The sequence below is a fragment of the Lepisma saccharinum genome, chromosome 26 (genome assembly GCF_977018435.1).
Source record: "Lepisma saccharinum chromosome 26, izLepSacc3.1, whole genome shotgun sequence".
NCBI classification, from domain to species: Eukaryota; Metazoa; Arthropoda; class Insecta; order Zygentoma; family Lepismatidae; genus Lepisma; species Lepisma saccharinum.
The window spans coordinates 15,826,099-15,845,801 of NC_139254.1; the positions used below are offsets into that span (position 1 = coordinate 15,826,099).

The 19,703-nt window shown below is 37.8% G+C and overlaps 1 protein-coding gene across 1 annotated transcript in view; it reads right to left on the minus strand.

Moving 5' to 3' along the window:
- Window positions 1–7,592: 7,592 nt before the first annotated feature.
- Window positions 7,593–19,703, minus strand: part of LOC145979419 (brachyurin-like) — a 32,966-nt gene continuing 20,855 nt past the window's right edge. Inside the window, exons 4-7 of the mRNA XM_083112303.1 lie at window positions 16,472–16,647; window positions 11,778–11,876; window positions 10,725–10,855; window positions 7,593–8,768 (exon numbers count right to left, since the gene is read on the minus strand). Of these exons, the coding sequence (XP_082968429.1) occupies window positions 8,532–8,768; window positions 10,725–10,855; window positions 11,778–11,876; window positions 16,472–16,647 (643 nt within the window). The 3' untranslated portion in view covers window positions 7,593–8,531. The remainder of the gene's footprint in view (window positions 8,769–10,724; window positions 10,856–11,777; window positions 11,877–16,471; window positions 16,648–19,703) is intronic.

The following is a 19,703-nucleotide window of genomic DNA, read 5'->3' on the forward strand; positions in this document are numbered from 1 at the left end:
AGGCAGTTAAAACATCTCAGTACAACAATATTATGTGGTTATGTGGCAGCAATGATCTTAATAAATTATTTTGTTCGCCATGTGTTTTGTTCAATACAAATTTAGGACCATGGAACTATGCAGGCTACAGTGACTTGAGCAATTTTTATAATGCAGTGCAAAGACATGAACGTTCCCAAAATCACATCTGCGCTTGCATCCAACTGAAGACATTCGGAAAGTCCAGAATTGATATACAATTAGATCTGCAAAAAGAAAGCTGCAGTTTTAAAACACAATGAAACTGTGAAGAAAAACAGAGAAATTTTGAAAAGATTTATAGACGTAACATGTTTCCTTGGTAAACAGGAACTTGCATTTAGAGGTCATGACGAAACACAAGGTTCAACCAATAGAGGAAATTACGTAGAATTAAGCAAATTAATAAGTAAATATGATCCTGTTCTTTGCAATCATTTGGAAACTGCAACAGTGTTTACTGGGCTCTCAAACAGAATTCAAAACGATCTTATTGAAAGCATCAGTTCTTCACTAATGAAAGAAATTAAAACAGAAATCTCAGCAAGCACATTTGTTTCCATACTGCTTGATGAAGCGTCAGATGTCAGTAATAAGTCACAACTTTCAACAGTTTTACGATACGTAAGATCAGATAGTTTGGTTTGCGAGAGATTTATTTGCTTTGATGACGTCAGTAAAGACAGAACAGCAACAGCATTAAGCCAACACGTTTTCAAAGTAATTGAAGAATTTAATTTGGACAACAAGATCGTTTCGCAGGCTTATGATGGTGCAGCAGTAATGGCAAGTGAACTGAATGGTTTACAATCAAAAGTACGTGAAAAGTATCCAGAAGCTATGTTTGTTCACTGCTACGCACATGTCTTAAATTTAGTGCTGGTGCAATCTGCAAACAGCGTTAAAGAAAGTAGTATTTTTTTCCAAAACGCTCTCTGGGTTAGCTGCCTTTTTCTCTGTTTCTACCAAACGCACCGAGCTACTAGACCGAATAGTTCAGAAAAGGTTGCCACGTGTTGCAACCACAAGGTGGAACTTCAATTCTAGACTTGTCCAAACTGTTAATAATTACAGGGAATCTTTAATTGAGTTGTTCGAAGAAATTACAGACAACCCCGCTGACTGGGACACCAACACTTACAACGAAGCTAGTGGGTTTTGTGGAAGACTAGGTAGCTTTCCATTTGTCTTTTGCTTGCAGTTATTTGATGAAATATTCCAATACATTGATGTTCTGTTCGATATTCTCCAAGCAAAATGTAATAACATATCATACTGCCAGAAAAAAGTAATGGAGTGTTTGAGGGTAATGGAAGACAAGAGGAACAGTTTCAACGCGTTCTGGAAGCGAATGGAAATTCATAAGAATCTGTCAAAATTTCGTCAAAGAGGTGTTACATCCGATGAGGATGCCGTTCGGTACTACAGACGAGTATTCGTTGAAATTCTCGATACAATCACTATGCAAATAAGGACAAGATATGCAAACCTTGACAAACTTTCATTTCTCGAATTGCTAGATAGTAGTAAATTCCCACATAATTCTCAACATTTTCCTGACGGCACCTTACAATCTTTGCAGGCTACATATGGGCGTCATTTTGATTGCCTCCGCCTGAAAAGTGAACTAACTGTAATGTATAAATCTGAAGATTTCCGTGGTAAAAATGTTTGTGATTTGTATAAGTACCTGCACCACATGCAACTCAATGATTGTATGGCTGAACTACGTAAACTGTGTTTGCTGGTTATGACTATTCCTGTGACAACAGCATCTGTGGAAAGGTCATTTTCTGCCTTGAAGAGAATCAAAACTTACTGTCGCAGTAATCAAAGGCAAGAGCGTTTATCAAATTTGGCACTGCTTTCAATCGAAAGCACGTTATTAAGCGAGCTGTGCAATAGGGGCGAAGATTTTTATGGAGACGTGATAGATGAATTCACCAAGAAGAACAGACGGCAGGAATTCCAACTTACGTGAGGTAATATTTTTTCAATTTATAATTTGATTGTTTAATATTTTTTCTGTACTTTTCATTTAAATTCTACGATTCGATTGAGCGAATGATAATTACATAAACACTCTTTCGTCCTGTTAGTCATGATTCATAATTCTAGCTAAGTCAGAAACCGAAACCCGTCCGTTTATTTAAAATCGAAACTTTAGCTAATAGGACGTTTATTATTTTCAGGGTTAAAAAAGAACGTAATTTAATTTACAGTTGCCCTCAAATATCAGGTAAATCGTTATTTTCTTCATGGTTGGAATTTACATCGAGTTTATATCGAGAGGCTATTTTTCCTTTTTAAAAACCGTGCGGTGAAGATTTTATTTTACGGTATATATGCACTTCACACACTCAAGCCCGATACGTCACCATTATGCACATTATTGTAAATGGGGGTGTGTGTAAGCCTATATTGTATTTGAAATTGTTATAATTAACCGAAACGAAAAATTAACCCATCGCTTGCCTATGACGGAAGGTCACGGCACGCCCCTGTATCATCCCATAGTTCAAGCTCATTCTAACTGTATCGCAAGGTAACCTGTATCTCGGGCCTGTAAAATCAGAATGCATTCGTAACATACGGTAGTTCCTAAAGGCTGCAGTTCGCAAAGTTCATGAATTTCAAACACCGAATCTGTTTCAGCCATGTCTTCGTAATTAGAAAGGAATTATTTAACTACTCACAAGAAGGTAACCGAACGTAAACATATGCATTTTTTAGCGTCTTACAATTTGTTTTATTTCATTGAATTCTGCACTGAGTCTAAATCATTTATTTCATTACCTAGGCAGTTAAAGCAATGGATCGTAATTTTTTAAGGTCGGGATGTCTATCCGAGTAAATGTCTTGCTGCGCAGAAAGCAGAGTCGATTTGGTCTTTAAATAAAGAACGAAAGTTGATAAACGTTGATGACAGCACAAAACGTTCTGTGTTCAACTCCAATCTTTATCACGGGGTTCATAAAAGAATCGTTACAGCGCATACCTAATATCAATTTAATCCGATAGTCCCACACATCTCATCTATGCTCCCTGCATTAGTAGTAGAACAAAATAACGATGCGAGTAAGCAGTGGTAGTCAGCCAAGGCCGACAGCCACAACTTGGAGTAGGAAGTTCAATATAGGTGCGACGATTGACGGATCTCACTTATCGCACGTAAGACAAATACATTCTCGTTCAAGCGCCGTATTTGGTCTTCTGACGATCAGGCAGTGACGTGCGGTGACGCCGACACTTGGTGTAGCAATGAGTGGCGTGCCCAACGGGTCATAATCCCCCCCCTTTTTAGGGCCCAGTATTCCTAAAAGAAGAACGTCAAATACAGGAAAAATTGCAAAGTTAGGAATGACTACAAAAAAATTGTACACATAACTTCCACCCATTTTCGAAAATCAAAAACGATTTGATTTGACTACTGAGCCAGAGATGCCGGGTTTGAATCTCGGCTTGACAATGGGTGATCTTTGTGTGTCCCTTGCCCTTCATCAATTTTATCATATCGTCTTCGCGATTATTCAAATATGGCGGAAAGCGAAGTCAAATAAACCAAATCAAACAATCAATCAATGAATGATTTTATTTGATTCGCTTTTTTATACATTTGGTTAATCGCGAAGATGATACGACAAAATTAATGAAGGGACAAACACAAAGAACACCCATGTCCAGGTAGGGGTTCGAACCACGAACTCCTGGTGTTGTAGCGCGTTGTGGTAACCACTCTCTACGGTTGGTTGATTTGATGGTTGATTTGACGTTTTAAGTCCACTTTATACACAGAAAGTCTAATCGGGACTAGACCTATAGTTCAATGTGGAATCCGAACCACTATATGCCTCCATCGGGTACAGATCCGGGACCACTTCCACTCCCCACACGTAGGTCGGCTGACAACAAACATGTGAGGAAGGTCCTAACCATTTGGATACGTGGGTATCAGTAAAGCAAACTGCATTTCTCCTGAGTTGTAATTTTCAATTGAATTTTTGAAATACCATCTTTTTATATGATTAACGTTTTTTCAAAAAATTTGCATTGCTTGATTTCCATAATTTCCCCATCTCACGATCTCGTTACTGAAGAATCCGGGCTCGAGCCCTGGCCTTTGAATGAGTGTTTATTTGCAACCACTCTTCACCCGTTTAATCTAATCAACGTTCATCGTCATGGCAGAAATTAGGTAAAGCGATGGAAGAGAGAAGAAAATACAAATAATTTCCTCCCAGTGCATCTGCAGGGCACTGTGAAATCAGGAGCCTAGAATTCTCTGTTTATGATTGTCCCTCACGACTTTCCAAGCTCTTAGCTACTTATTCCGATTAAATCTATACAGCTAGAAAAAGCGATGGGTAACAAAACACAACTTTAAACAAACCATTTTTCTACTTTCTTCAATGATATTCATTTGGCTTTTTGAGTTCTGGGATACATTTTTCATTTCTAATTTTCTCATTATTCACTGCAGGCAGAGTACAACACATAAGAACAAGAATGCATGCTCGTCATGAATCCCGGCCTGAATTGTTCATTGTGAGGTCCCTTCATCAGTTTCATCATATCATCACTCATCCTCATTTTCGCCATAACCAAATGTGGCAGAAAAGCGAAGTAAAATAAACCAAACCAACAACAAGAATTAGAACGCGCGTTCTCTTGCCCAAATAAGTACATCCGTATTTATGATTGTTTAGCTTATCCATTTTTTTATTGGAGGCCAAGAGATTAGTATATTTAAATAAAACACTACTAAAACGAGAGCAAGAGAGAGCGTGAGCAAATATTTGTTATTTAATCATTATATATTCCATATTTTTAAAAAAGAGCATACATTTTTGTCTGCACATAAGACGTTCCAATTGCATAAATGATAAAAGTACATCCCATATTATACATACATATTGTACGACGTGTAAAAAGTAGTGTAAATACAGAGGACAGAAGTACTACAGAAAAATTTCCCTTGAGTTCTTAGAGGATTTACAAAGGAATCGAATGGAAACCAATCCCCTATCTGTCATATAGGAGATAGACTGAGGGACCTGAAAGCACGGGCTTTCAACCATTGGAGCGGGGGCGAGGGGGCAAGGGAGGTAGAGGCAGAAATCTTCCCTTTCCCTTCGAAAACCCGTTTCTACCTGGAACTGTGAGGCGGAGAAAGAGCGAGCTAGGCCGCTGAACGCACCGAGGGACGAGAAGCGCGTGAAAAAAGTGTTGCATATGAACTGTGGCTTCAAGAAAACAATAAATATTGTGATTTGAGATTGATTGATCTATCTCTGCTAGACTAGCTACTCCTCAGTGCACGTCACTGCGATCAGGTTAAATGATTTCGTTGTTGGGCTAAACGTAGTGTATTTATGCTAAGAGATTTAAGCCTAACCTAACCTCGAAAGCATTCCGCACGTGCGTCAAAAGATGAAATGCAGCGCTTGACGGAGAAGGTGTTTGACTTACGTGCGATGATTCATACCCATGATTGACAGGTACAGTCATCACGTGATGTTGAAAATTCGTACGAAGCAGGTGCGTGCTGCTGAAATTGCACTGCTACTGTTCTACCAAGGATTAACAGATGTTACGTAAAAATAAACAGCGACTCTAAAATAAGATTTTCTTACATACATTTAAGAGGGGGAAAAAGCGTGGGGAAAAATACCAAACCACGTCATTACTTAATAGAGACGTAAACTACATATTTAATGAGAAATTTAGGACTTCAGCACCGATGGTGGCGCCGACTAGTGGCGCATTAGATGAAGTTTACCCTGTTCCACATGAATGGAGCCTGGTTCTACGTAGAAAATTGTACTGCCTCTTTTCTGCATCGGGAATAAGCAAGACCAAAGCATATTTCAGATGGCGCTTGTTTAGCGATATTTCACAGAACTTGTCTAAACTATTTGAAAGATGAATTACGATGCGGCAAACAAAAAGGGAGCATAGCAAAATGAAAATTATAACTAAGTATCTTGTAATTGTACGCTCGCTTCAATTAGTACTCGGGCATTTTGTTCCTTTATACAGCATATTTGCAGAAGATACAATTCAATCTACAAGTGTATCAATATACGCTGTATATATAACCCAGCTGAAATTTTCAATTGGTTTCAATTGAAATTTCAATTGGATTGAATTGGTTTCAATTGGAGTGAATCGGATTCTATCGGATGCCTAATATAGGTATCGGAATGTATTGGTTTCAATCGGAATCTCAACTGAAACCAATTGCAAAATCAAGACAATTTCCAATTGGTGAATTGAGAACTAAAAGTGGTAAACGTCGTAAGTGCCAGAAGCAAAATTGTTGGGAAATCGCATCGTTCCGCACATCAGCCCGTAAGAACGTGCACACTAGTGACCTCTCTACACGCCCTTTGAACTACTTAGAGAGCTACCAGCCACATTTCACGTATACCACATTATAAAGCATGGCACATTTCACAGTCTAACGTGAAAAACGGTGGTTGAATTATTGTGGCACTTACAGCGTTTACCAATTTTAGTCTTCAATTGTATCCAATTGTAAGTTTGTGTATATTGTACAATCAATATGTTATAAACTCATTTATTAACTCAAAGCATAGGTAGTTTAATTTTTGACACAACATTTCTTGTCATTTAGACGTTCATTGGAAAAACAGCACACTTGAACTGAATTTCTTCTGAATTCTAATGCATACTACTGAAGTCAGATTTATCTTAATAAATACCTAAGAAAAACTCTTTCTTAAGAACCAACTCAACTTTAAGGCAACTAGTAGTTTGAATAAATGTTCACATTAGTTCTTGTTTCTTGCAATATGGAGTTTCCATGGTTATTCTTATGGGTATGTAATGCAATTGGAAACATGAGCAATCTTTTGATCAACTAAGTCGATCTCGACAGTGTTTTGTTTGTTTATCACTTTTGCAAGTGTTGTGGGTCAGATACTTTGTTTAAACTAATTTTTGGCTGTTTTTGCATGTATAAAGGAAGAACAAAATGTCAATTTATGACTGAAACACCATGTTCCTCGATTTTCTATAAGTGTATTAAACACAATAAAGCTACAGAGTTAAAAACGTGTTCATAAATTTGAAAAAAATTGTATGTGATAGTTTTCGAAGTTACAAATTCCACATGCTTTACCAGAGATTTATCTTATCTGATTTCTCCATTCATTTACAGTTGTATAGATAAAAAAAATCAAGCAATATATTGAAAACAATAAAATACTTTCCAATACAAACCAATTCATTACAATTGACCAATCGGTTCCGATTGACCAATTGGTTCCGATAGACCAATCGGTTCCGATAGAGTGTCTAAAAACTCATATTGGCTATCGGAACCAATTGGAAAAATTTGCAGCTGGGAAAACACAATTTATTACATACTTCGTTGACCCTGTACATAAGTGCAAATTATTTTCAAAAGAATGCGATTTTCATTTTCATGCATGGTGGTAATTGTACGTACATAACACATCTGCAATACTTTCACAGCAAATAGCCCAGGGGGCAAGTAGCAACATTTTTACACTAAATTAGGGATGCCAACACTTAAATCTCACCCTGGCTATTAGCATAAAAAGTATATTTTATTTGCAAATAATCAAATTTAAAAATACAAGATGCAATAATGATAAACTCAAATAATAACGGCAGAATTAATTATAATAGTAACAACAAAAACAACCACCTAGGTTGTACTTTGGGCTGTGGCGTGCCCAAGGGGTTGTTGGTGGAGGTTTTAACCCCCAATTTGGCTAAGTATTCATAAGAAAAACGTAAAAGGTAGGAAAATATGACAAGATGAGGACTGTCTACCAAGAAAAGGTACACGTAAACCTTCCCTTTTGAAAATTGTGGGCACGCAGCTGACTTTGGGATATTGTTTTCATATTACTTAAACGAGTATTTGGTTTTGGAGCCCCAGAAATGAAGTGAATGTTGTCTTGTCACAATATCATTAACAAAACCTTCAAGATATAAGTACACACTCGATGTGACTGTTATAGAAATTCTTGAATTGCGAGCAAAGCGAGGATAAATCATAAGTTGATTTTTCTACAAGCCTACAATATTAATTTAATAGGACGGCAGTGCTTTCACGGGGAGGGAATGATAGAATAGTATTTTGCAAAATCATCTCTTTTGTCCATGCGGTGACCTTCGTAGTCGGCTCTGCTGATACAGAATCTACACTGTCTCTATATAACTTTTTTTTGGTTTGTTTTAGAAAAGTTAAGGAGCTATAATCCCCACCCTTACTTTGCACGTCACTACCTTCTCCCTTCAAATTCATTGCTTATGAATCTTTATGTGGTCGGTAAAGATTGAATTTCAACAATCACACTATGTAACAGCTTTTTATATTGCGTGTTTAGTTTAACAGTAACAGTGCAAAATACAAAACTGTAAAGTTACAAAATTCTTACCCATTATTATCCAATACCTGCTACCTGTAGGAATAATTATACAACTCTTACAGTGTGCAACAAAAATAAAAAATATTATTATTCATGATTTAACATATCATCAGACACTCCCTCTATAGTGTTTGTGTCGATGCTCTTGTCGGAACCACGCTCAATTCCTTTTCCAATCTTTTGAGATATCCAATCCAAATAAGAGGTGATTCTAGTGAAGACACGTGGCTGCTCCAAGGGACATTTTCCGTCACTCCAGGAGAAGACTCCTATTAGCACCGATCTTCCTTTGTCTTGGACAACCAGCGGACCTCCTCTTGTTCGCTAAGAATATATCAAAGGATGGACCTAATTAAATGCAAGTAGTAATGAACACATAAGCTTACAAATGTGCACTTCGTTCTGATAATATGCGGTTAACGTAAAGGAGATTTAAGACCAGAGCGACAAGCGGTAAGTGTCTTTTCGAAGCGAACCCTCAGTAATCAATGCAACCTTCCGAACTGAAGAGACACGACAAGCTGCACATGTCGCTTGCGTGTCGCTCTGACTGGGCCGTTTTGTCGTGTCGCCTGTCGCGTTTCACTTGTCACTGTCGCTCCCTGCTTCTCGCTTCGGTATAAAAGCTTGCTAAGGAAGATTTCAGACTAAGGCGTCACACGACTCACCTCGCTTGAGAACTAGCCTATCAGCAACAAGGTTTCACGCCGTAGCGATATGACAGGCCGCACAAGTCTACGTTCGAAATTCTGAAGCGACACGTGTCGCTTGTACCTTCGGTGTGAAATCTCCCAAAGAGAGCTTACACATGCTACTCAATTGTAAAGAAGGCAAGAATAAATTGAAACAATTCACGTTCAAGTTGATATCTCTGCGCTACTTCGTTTGTGTACACGATCCAATGAACCTCGAACGACACGTTGAATGGCAAGCTTGGCGGAAGTGACGTCTGCTGATTGAATTCAAGTTTAGCATTCAAGAAGACACTTCCTTGTTCATGATTTTCTATGGAATCAGTGGACAGAAAACCTTCTGATTTTACTATAGCATTTAGCAAGAATTCTTCTCACAATTCCTGATTTCAAATTTCCAATTATCATTATCCAATAACTTGGATGATAATATTGATTGTCAACACATTTTCGTCAGAAGTGTTTTAACTTCTCATTGAAGCTACATTATTGCAGTCTGAAAAAAACTCCCTTTGTAACAGAACAAAAGTTTCCAGTTTAAATTTCTCCTTTTCACTACATTTTCGCCTTTATACTGTATGTAAAAAAGATGGTTATTCTGGCAAAAAGAACAAATTCGCTTACTTTCAAAAACACGCAAAATCTTATCTCCTTGACTTTCCTAAACGTATTTCCGCATTTTCCTTTGTTTTCCTTAGCATTACGGAAGCCAGTTCGGTGGCCAAGTGTGAACATGGCCTTTGCAATGTGCCTTCACTAATTTCATCTAATCACCTCATCGTCGCGATTAGCCAAAGGTGACAGACAGAAAAGCGACGCTAAATAAGAAAAATACAAATACCTTACTTTACGGTAGTATGGTTTAGACGAAGGCCTCTACATGCCTGAAACCTTTCATTAATTAAACAGGTCTAGATAAATTGCAACTTGGAGAGATTTCAATGAAGAATTTGCCTGACCCTGTGGCCGAGTGGTTAGCTCATTGCGCTGCAATGCTAGGGGTTCCGGGTTCGAATCCCGCTCGGACTTGAATGTTTGTGTTTGTCCGAATAATGAGAACCAATGTGAATACAGTGAAACTTGACATGTGTGAAAGATTGTGAAAAATATTTGAATGACGGGGGATACTGCCGAATAGGGATATTCCTTTTAAAAAAAATAAAAAAGAGTGCATCGCGCTACGACGCCAGTGGTCCCGGGTTCGAACCCTGGGCTGGGCATGGATGTTTGTGAGTGTCCATTCATCAATTTCATCATATCATCACTCATCCACATCTTTGCGAATTAGCCAAAAGTGGCACAAAAAGCGAAGTACAATAAAGCAAATCAATGTCAATCAGTCAGTCAATCAATCAGTCAATCAAGAATTTTTTATACATAACGTCATATTCCAAGTTGCATCTTTGGTCCCGTCTCGACAAGTCTCAAATGGTCTTGTCTCGTTCTTGTATAGATTTTTTTTTTAAGTAGGTGGTGTCAGTTTTAGTGCAATCGTTGATGAATTACAGCAATAACTACTGAAATCAGAAGTCACGCCCCACCCCTTACGAAACTTGCTTGAGACGCCACCTAATTAATATATACTTACGTCACATGTTTTCCCACTACCAGTCGCACACATCTCAGTAGAAGAGACGTCATAAGCTGTGTCCTGGCACTCCTCGTTCGACATCACAGTCACTTGCATCCCTTTGATGTGTTTCTCTACATCTGATGAAGCTGCAAGAAGAGGAGTGAACACATCAATGAAGAAAGGCCAGGATATTTGAACTTCAAGACTTAGAAAATAATTGAGAATCTCGTTTTATTTTTATATGTCTGAAATGTTCCCGTGGTACTTTGTCATATTTCAAAAGCAATTTCACCAAATCTATAAAATTTCCTGTTGTTCTTCGTATGGATAAGTTTGTCCTTGAAACTTGAAGTTAAGAGAAACAAAAAATTGTGTTACGCTTCTCAACCTTTCCAAGAGATGGCGCCAGTGTCTTTTTAGCTTCCTGAACACGTAACTGTGTCGCATGGTCGAACAAACGCTGTTCTAATTCAAGACTAACTTACACGGTTTTCATGTTCCTGTAACGTAATAATCATGTGTTTCCGGTCACAACACCCGCCTAGCAATATAGAGGGCTGTGTTACAGAGACTAATTTACATGGAAAACAATAAATGTAATTGCTGGAGGCTAAATACACTAACCAACGTCTGTTCAGTTCCTCGCCATTCTTCTTTGTTCTATGATAATAAAATTGCTGAAATGTATATACTGTACTCTGATCGTCCTTTGAATACAGTTTATCATTCATAAAAAGGGTGCGCGGGAAGCTTGCATACTATTTTCAGCACTGTTTATCGCTTTCAATGACAAACGTCGGCGAATTGCACTCTTAGAAATGATACACGAATTTCATGGCCCATATTTTTTGTCTAGAGTATATATTATTACATGAAATGTACTGTTTGCACAATATCTGCCGTCTTCATTGATAGGTTCATTGAGACTGGACCTACAGTATAAAGTGTACCAGTATGTGCCTCCATATAAATTAATGCACACAACTATATGTGATAAAATTGCTAGGTATCATTCACCAACAATTTTGTCAACATAAATAATGTATTGCTTCGCTTAATAACACTTACCCTCATCGTGCAATCCCCATCCTAGATACGTCGCACTTGTTCCAGCGTATGATTCTTCGTCTTGCTCAATAGATGGCAGATCAATCGGCTGAATTAATCCTAGAGAGAAAAATATGTATAGCTTAATAACAAGATCCTTGCATGCGGATAATATTACCTAAACATTGAAACTTAATCAGCGAGTTACATCTGCATTTCACTTACGCAGACCACGGCGTACAGATGATGACGTCATAAGTCATGATTAGACCCTCGACGGTCTCGATGTTATTCGTGCAACCAAAGGTGTTTATGAATGATTGATTGAACTTGAATTTATTTGTGCGTCAGCACTTAAGTTATTTGCCCCGTCACATTATACAGGGTTATAACACCATTAAGCCTTGTTCCATGATATGAAAAACTCAATATGCTGACCAAGGCAGAAATTTATTTTATTATAAAACATAAACTAAAGTAACGTTTCAACCTTCTAGCAAGGTCTTCTTCAGACTCTGCACCAAGTACAAATGTAACAAGGTACAAAAACAGGATGATATACGAGGTGTGGCTAGAAATAAACCGGACTGTTGCTATAAAATATTTTATTGGTTATTTTGTACAATACGAACATTATCCTCTTCAAAGTACTCCCCTGCACTATCGATACACCGCTCCATACGAATCTCCCATTGCAGGAAGCAGTGCTGGAAATCATTTTCTGAAACCACGTTCATGACCCCCGTCGTTTTGTTTTCACAGATTCTACTGTCGTAAATCTGGTTCCTTTCAGTGCTGATATGACTTTTGTGAATAAAAAAAGTAGCACGGAGTGATATCCGGCGAATAGGGCGGATGTTCTAATACTGGGATCCCATGCTTGGCCAAAAAAGCCTTGACTGACAATTTCGTGTGGACAGGAGCATTGTCCTGATGAAAAATCCATTACTTGCTTTTCCACAAATCAGGTCGTCGTCTTCTTATGTCATCAGCACTGAAAGGAACCAGATTTACGACCGTAGAAGCTGTGAAAACAAAAACGACGGAGGTCATGAACATGGTTTCAGAAAATGATTTCCAGCACTGCTTCCAGCAGTGGAAGATTCGTATGGAGCGGTGTATCGATAGTTCAGGTGAGTACTTTGAAGAGGATAATGTTCGTATTGTACAATATAACCAATAAAATATTTTATAGCAACAGTCCGGTTTCTTTCTAGCCACACCTCGTATATCGTCCTGTTTTTGTACCTTGTTACATTTGTACTTGGTGCAGAGTCTGAAGAAGACCTTGCTAGAAGGTTGAAACGTTACGTTTAGTTTATGTTTTATAATAAAATACATTTCTGCCTTGGTCAGCATATTGAGTTTTTTATTATACAGGGTTCAGCATCTTACCATAACAATAACTAATATAACCTAATGTCGAGGGAGTAAAATATTATTGCTTGGGTTAAAAGGTGAGGCTGCAAAGGGGCAGTCAGCACACTTAAGAACAAAACACAGGACAACACACACCCAGTTCTACGGAGGATTATACTGGCCATAGGTCCAGTCGCCAGAGTGTCGTTAGTCTGCAAAATGCAGCCAAGGGTGGACTACACGGAAGTAAGTTTGACAATTGGGTGTACTATGTGGACAAAGGTGAATCGCTACTTGTGTGTGATTGGGCGAGTGTGCTTCTGCTCGTTCGCCTGCCTTCTCTCTCCACCGAGCTAAAGAGGGCTATCCACGACCTCAAAAACTCAGTTGACCGAACCTTTCATTGGTGCATCCCGAGTGTTGTTCCTCGTACCTTTCTAACACCTCGTCACGCAACAATACATTTATAAAGGTTATTACTTACTTAAATTACTACACCCCGAATTTTTATGTAATATCAAAGTACAAAATATGTACATAAATATGTAACAAAATATGTATTATCAAATGGATATGTAGCTAAATATGTAGTATCAAGGAGTATGTAATATTAATAATGATATTTGCGTATCCAAGCAATTTCAAGAATTCTGCTAGATATCTATTTTATTTGAACATATTCAACATAACTATAAGGACAGAAGTTGTTCAAATTAAAATTTGTATCAAATTTATAAATTCAAGAAAGCACAGCAACTGAACATATTTAACAAACCAATTTTTGTTAACTACTTTTCACATCGCAAATTATTGTATAATATGTAAATATGTAAGAGAGATCTTAGTAACTTTCGAAACAATTTTTTAAAAAAGCATCTACATAGCTATAAATTTTGTACTTTTTGTAAAAGGGAACATTGTGTAACTCGCTACGTACAGGAAAGTAGCTTTCTTGTCCACCGATACAGAGTTTCTAGGTGTTTTGCCTGAAGCTAAAAGCGAGACGAAAATATGTAAAGAGAAGGGGGGAGGGGAGGAGATAAATAACAGTTCCTTTTTTTCACTGAGGCCCAAACAAAATCAGCCTGTCTATCGACTTGGCAGTCAATTTTAGGTGACCGTAAGCTCTAAGCACTCATTGATTAGAAAATATGACATCACATGAGCTATAAATTTTCTACATCATGTTTTAGAGGTCGAGAATATAGGAAAAAGGATCAAGATAGGAAGAAATTACAGAAATATATTGTTTTATGTAAAGTAATTAGCAAATATGTAAAATATGTAATATCCTGGCAAATATGTAAAAATATGTAACATAAAACTTATGAAAAATCATGACAGTTATATAATTAACATTTTCCTGTTCAAGGTATGTATCTAGAAGGAATAGAATATGTAATTAATAGACCTTGGATTCTAGGTTTTCAACATTTTTTTTTCCTTTGCAGGTAAATAAGAGAGTCCGTGTCGCTTGCGCCGAGTCATTTGCGCCAAGGCTTCTTATCGGTTCATTTCCGCTGCGACATATGTCAAGACCTTCCTTGGTGGGTTTTCCCACAATCCGGAGTGTCATTACCGCCGCGCGCATGTGTGTTTATGACATTGCCCAGCTCCAGCTGTGTTTATCTTCGATTGAAAAGGAAGGTGATTGGTAAATGAATGTAAGATGAAAGTATATATGAGGGATATACATTGGGAAATTAGTATTTATGTAAAACTGAGACTTGATAGAGACGACAAGATGGCTGAGAATATGGAAATGATAGAAACAACGCGTGGAATGCCTTCGAGCATTTGCATGCCTACAAGAATTCAAATAACGTTTGTATTGTTGTTGTGCAAGTGTATCGAAATATTGTGTTCATATATACGTAGCTATTACGTGTATAATGTTTGCAAAAAATTACACTAGTATTTATAATGTTTTTGACGATTTTGTGTAGTGTATAATAATTAAGTGTAATAGACTGGCACATTTATGTTGCTGCCAAAGTGTACATTTACGTAGTACTTGTAGAATGCTTTCAATATTTTAACAATACTGTATTTACAATGTTTTTTGACGATTAACGATAAATGATTAAATATTAATAGGCTGATACTGATTTATGTATTTTCTGTTGTGGAATAAAATTGATACAAGTAATCCTGTGTAACGTCTTTTGAAATCAGTAAAGAAAAGTCATATTTGACTCTCTGGATAGGTTTAACATTTCAGTGTGAACACAGCTGTGCATCGTCATAAACACGCGTTTGATTTTATGTTTTAAGTCCAATTTATGCCCTTTTTACCATGTGCCCATAAACACACGTGCGCGCGGCGGTGATGACACTCTGGATTGTGAGAAAACCAGCCGAGGAAGGTCTTGACATACGTCACGGCGGAAATGAACCGATAAGAAGCCTCGGCGCAAACGACACGACACCAAATAAGAAATAAGTTATGTCAGCGTTTCAATAAAAAATGCAACAACTGACGAAGTTTTAGGGTGCCTAAAATAACCTATTTTACTTGTTAGAACCTATTTTAGGTTTATGCGCCTAAATCAAGCCTTTTTTTTAGATTTTTATGTATTTATTAAGGTTTTTAAGAATTTTTGTGTTGTATCAGAGGTATTTTCTTGCATTGGTACCGAAAAAAAGTCAATGATTAACGTCTTTGAAACAAACTTTCTGTCGATTTCTCTTCCTCCAAGTTCATGATGTTCTTCAAAGCTGTCTAAACAAAGGAAAATGTCTGGCGTCACTGTTACCTGCACGATCGTTCTGTGCTTTATGGCATTCATGTCTTGCAAAGTAACGTTTCAACATTCAAATTTGCACCACTGATTGTTTTTGTTGAAAGATCATGTTAAATACGAAAGATGATCCTCACAGAAATAAAAGCGAAGTTTGACTGTGGATAACATGAAAAAAATGTTATGTATTCAGGGTGGTCATTCTAGGACCATGATAAAATTCAACTACAATACCTGGTTTTCAAGGCGAAATTTTCAAACATTCAATGGTATTGAATTTCAACCTTACGTATTACTGCCTCTCACCCCCTCCCCCCACATACACACACAAATATTAACAATATAAAGGGTCTGTGCGATTCCAATGTATCCAAAAATTGAAATTTTATTTTAAACTGGTTGTACCTAATAAGTATTTCTCATAAATTTTGAACCATTTTACATACGTACTTCAGGCTTTTTGAACCTAACATAAGATTTTTTAGAACCTATTTTAGGATTTTTAGAGCCTATTTTAGGAACCTAAAAGCACTGTTTTTAGAACCTAGAAATCCAAGGTCTAGTAATTACATACAAATTCGAGCTCTATTGTTTACTTTCATGAGACATACTCACTTGATAATTGAACTGGTTGCTTAATCCTGAGCAGAGCAATGTCGTGAGCCATATAATAACCATGTGAATAGCTGGGGTGGATGTGAACTTTGGAAACATAAAGTTCAATTTGATCAGGGTCTGTCTTGTTGTAAAGATACTCCGATCCCAAGTAAATCAAAATATCATCTCCGTCTCTGAAAATAATAGAAAAAGAATAGAAATACTGAAAATTACATTGCACATTTGAAAACACTGGTCACTGTTGATATCTTAACACACTTTAGCCTATGATCAAAAAAGAACAGGTACTTTAGTATTATACGGACTACCTGGTTGGTTATGTTAGGTTAGGTTAGGGGTATTAGCCCCAGTTTCAGGATCAACAAAATCGTGTTTGCGAGGGGAATATAATTTAACGTAGACAAACGAGGTAGTCCGTATAATACTAAAGTACCAAAGAACATTTTTAATTAAGTGTATATATGTATATGTTAGGGCTGATCCAATACCATTTTGGACCGATTCCAATACAAGGGTAGGTTGATAAGTTCTCAGCCTCACCAAGAAAACAGGTAGATATCAAGCTATGCATGGTGGTTTTATTCAATATAATCCCCCTTTAGCGTAACATATTTTTCACATCGCTGCTGCGAAGCCTGCAGACCAGACAAATAGAAGTCAGACGATTGCTCTGCTAACAAGGCCTCTGTGTGAAAAATGACTTCATCTGCACCATCGAAATGCATTCCCTTTAGGACCATTTTCAATCTGGGGAACAAATGATAATCCGGCTGTGCTAGATCCGGAGAATAAGGTGGGTGCTCCTGTGTCTGGAACCGTAGGTCCTCTAGTTTTGCCATTGTCTGACGTGTATTGTGTGCGGGCGCATTGTCTTGGAGAAATATTACCCCTTGTAAGCTCTCTACTTCGCTTTTCCTTCAATGCCGCAGTCCGTTTGTCCAGCAGGGATGTATAATATGCTGCATTGCTGGTTTCGCCATATTTCAGGTAATCGGCCACTAGGATTCCATCACAATACCAGAAGACCGTAGCTAGGACCTTTGCAGAGGATCGCTGTGCTCTGGCCTTCTTTGGTCTTGGAGAACCGCTGTTTCGCCATTCCGCCGATTGCTGTTTTGTCATGGGATCGTAGAAGTACAACCAGGTTTCATCCAAAGTTACCAGCGTTGCCCAAAAGTAGCACTGTCCTCTTGAAATTGGGCCAAAACTGCCTTACTTGTCTCCACCCGTTCACGCATCTGATCGGCATTCAAAAGTTTCGGAATCCATTTTGCCGCGACCTTCCTCATTCCCAAGTCTTCATGAATAACCTTCACCGACCGTTCATGACTGATGCACAGTTCCTCTTCTATCCGTCTGAGCGGGATTCGGCGATTGTCGAGGATTATCCGGTGAATGGTGTCAATCAACCAAAACTGCCCACGTTTGAAAATCGCTGCCCACTTCTTCACAGTAGCATACGACGGTGCCGTGTCCCCCAGTGTCATGACAAGCTCGTTGTGGATCTAGTTCGGCCCCTTCAGGAAGAGGTATATTTGATGAAAGCGTGCTGCTCAAATTTGCTAATTTCTGGAATGTTAGCTGCATCCTCACTTTGGACCCGAAAATAACAAAGTTTAAATTAGTTCCTTCGAACAGAAATTTGCATAGTAGGTTCACACATCCTAAGCTTCACGAGGGTAGCTAACATTTATATATTGCTGCGTTCGAACCTAGGTAGGCTGAGAACTTATCAACCTACCCTCATATAGGGTTACCAGATCCCTGTAAGGGAAATGTAGGACATGCTGTCCCAAAATGTAGGACATTAAGTCAAAATGTAGGACACAAAACATTCTCAAAGTAGTTGAAAAATGACACTTTTCAGTTTTTAAAAAATTAAAGTTAATGAACGTTTAAATGCAAAATTTCAAAACTTGCAATCATACTAATCAATGCACCTCTTACTACATGATTTAAGTGGTACTTCTCAGAGGAGACAATTTTTATCAAAATTTCAGATTTAGTCAAACTATATTTATGTTAGAGTGGGCAGTCAAACTCTTTGAAATTATAGGGACCAGTACCAAACAAACATTTTACAGATTTTATAAAAAAATAATTTCTGTCGTGAGTCTGCTGTACTGATGGTAATAAAAGTACTCGCTGAACATTTGAATTATGACCTGTGATGGCAAACAAATATTCAGCAATTACCGTAATTTAAAAGGGTTCGAGAAATTTCATATTGGTAGTCTTTGGTTCAATAACAGGCTGTCTACCAGAATAACACATCCAGACTTTTTCTGGACTTTTCTAGACCTCTTTTCTGTCATTCTTAACGTTTATTTATTCGACCCTACTTAGGTAAATTTGGAAATTAGTGACGTTTTCAGAAAGTGGTCCCAAAACTTTTTCTTTGTGGGCAATGACTGAATCAAAATAAATTTCACTTTTGAGTTTGGAAGCGCAGTCCATAGACTGGTAACTTGCATGATTTTTTCTATTACCTACTTTCCTAATTAATATTATGTGACGCTCAAAATGCAGGACATTTATAATATTTTTCAAATTCCTCCCAGACGCCGGACATAAGGCTAAAATGTAGGACATGTCCGGGAAAAACCGGACGTCTGGTAATCCTACTCTCATACTCTCACCTATTCTATGCTAGAAATTTGTAATAATTTAAAAGATGTTCAATATATTGATTACCGTATCAATGTACCAAGATTTTTGTTTTAAAATATACAAAAATTACATCAGAATGTTAAACTACATGTTATGTTATCACAAATTTAAGTTTCTTCACACAAAACGGGTACAAAATAAAAATAAATTTAGAACTTTGCATATAATTTCCAGGATAATTAGAGTCCGCGAAAGTGTCAAGAGGCATTTTTGTGGAGTCCGTGAAAGACCAATATGCCGGAAAAGTATCGGCTGGTATCGGTACACCAATTCCAACCGATACTTTCCGATACCAATAGGGCGTTGCCTCTGCAAGGAAATAAGAAAGCAGACTAGCAAGTAAGGACATGCGTCACACACGTGTCTCATCCTCAACACGTGTGATTGAGCCAAGACCCTTCTCTCCCCCCTATACTATCAAGGGCAAAGTTTCCGACAAGGTAACCTACAGGAAGTTGGGTGGCTTAGCGTCAACACGGCCAGAACCTTGGCCGTGAATATTCTGGGGAAAACCCTGGCGATAAGCTTAGAGGTCCACTGACCACAAGCCTACGTCATG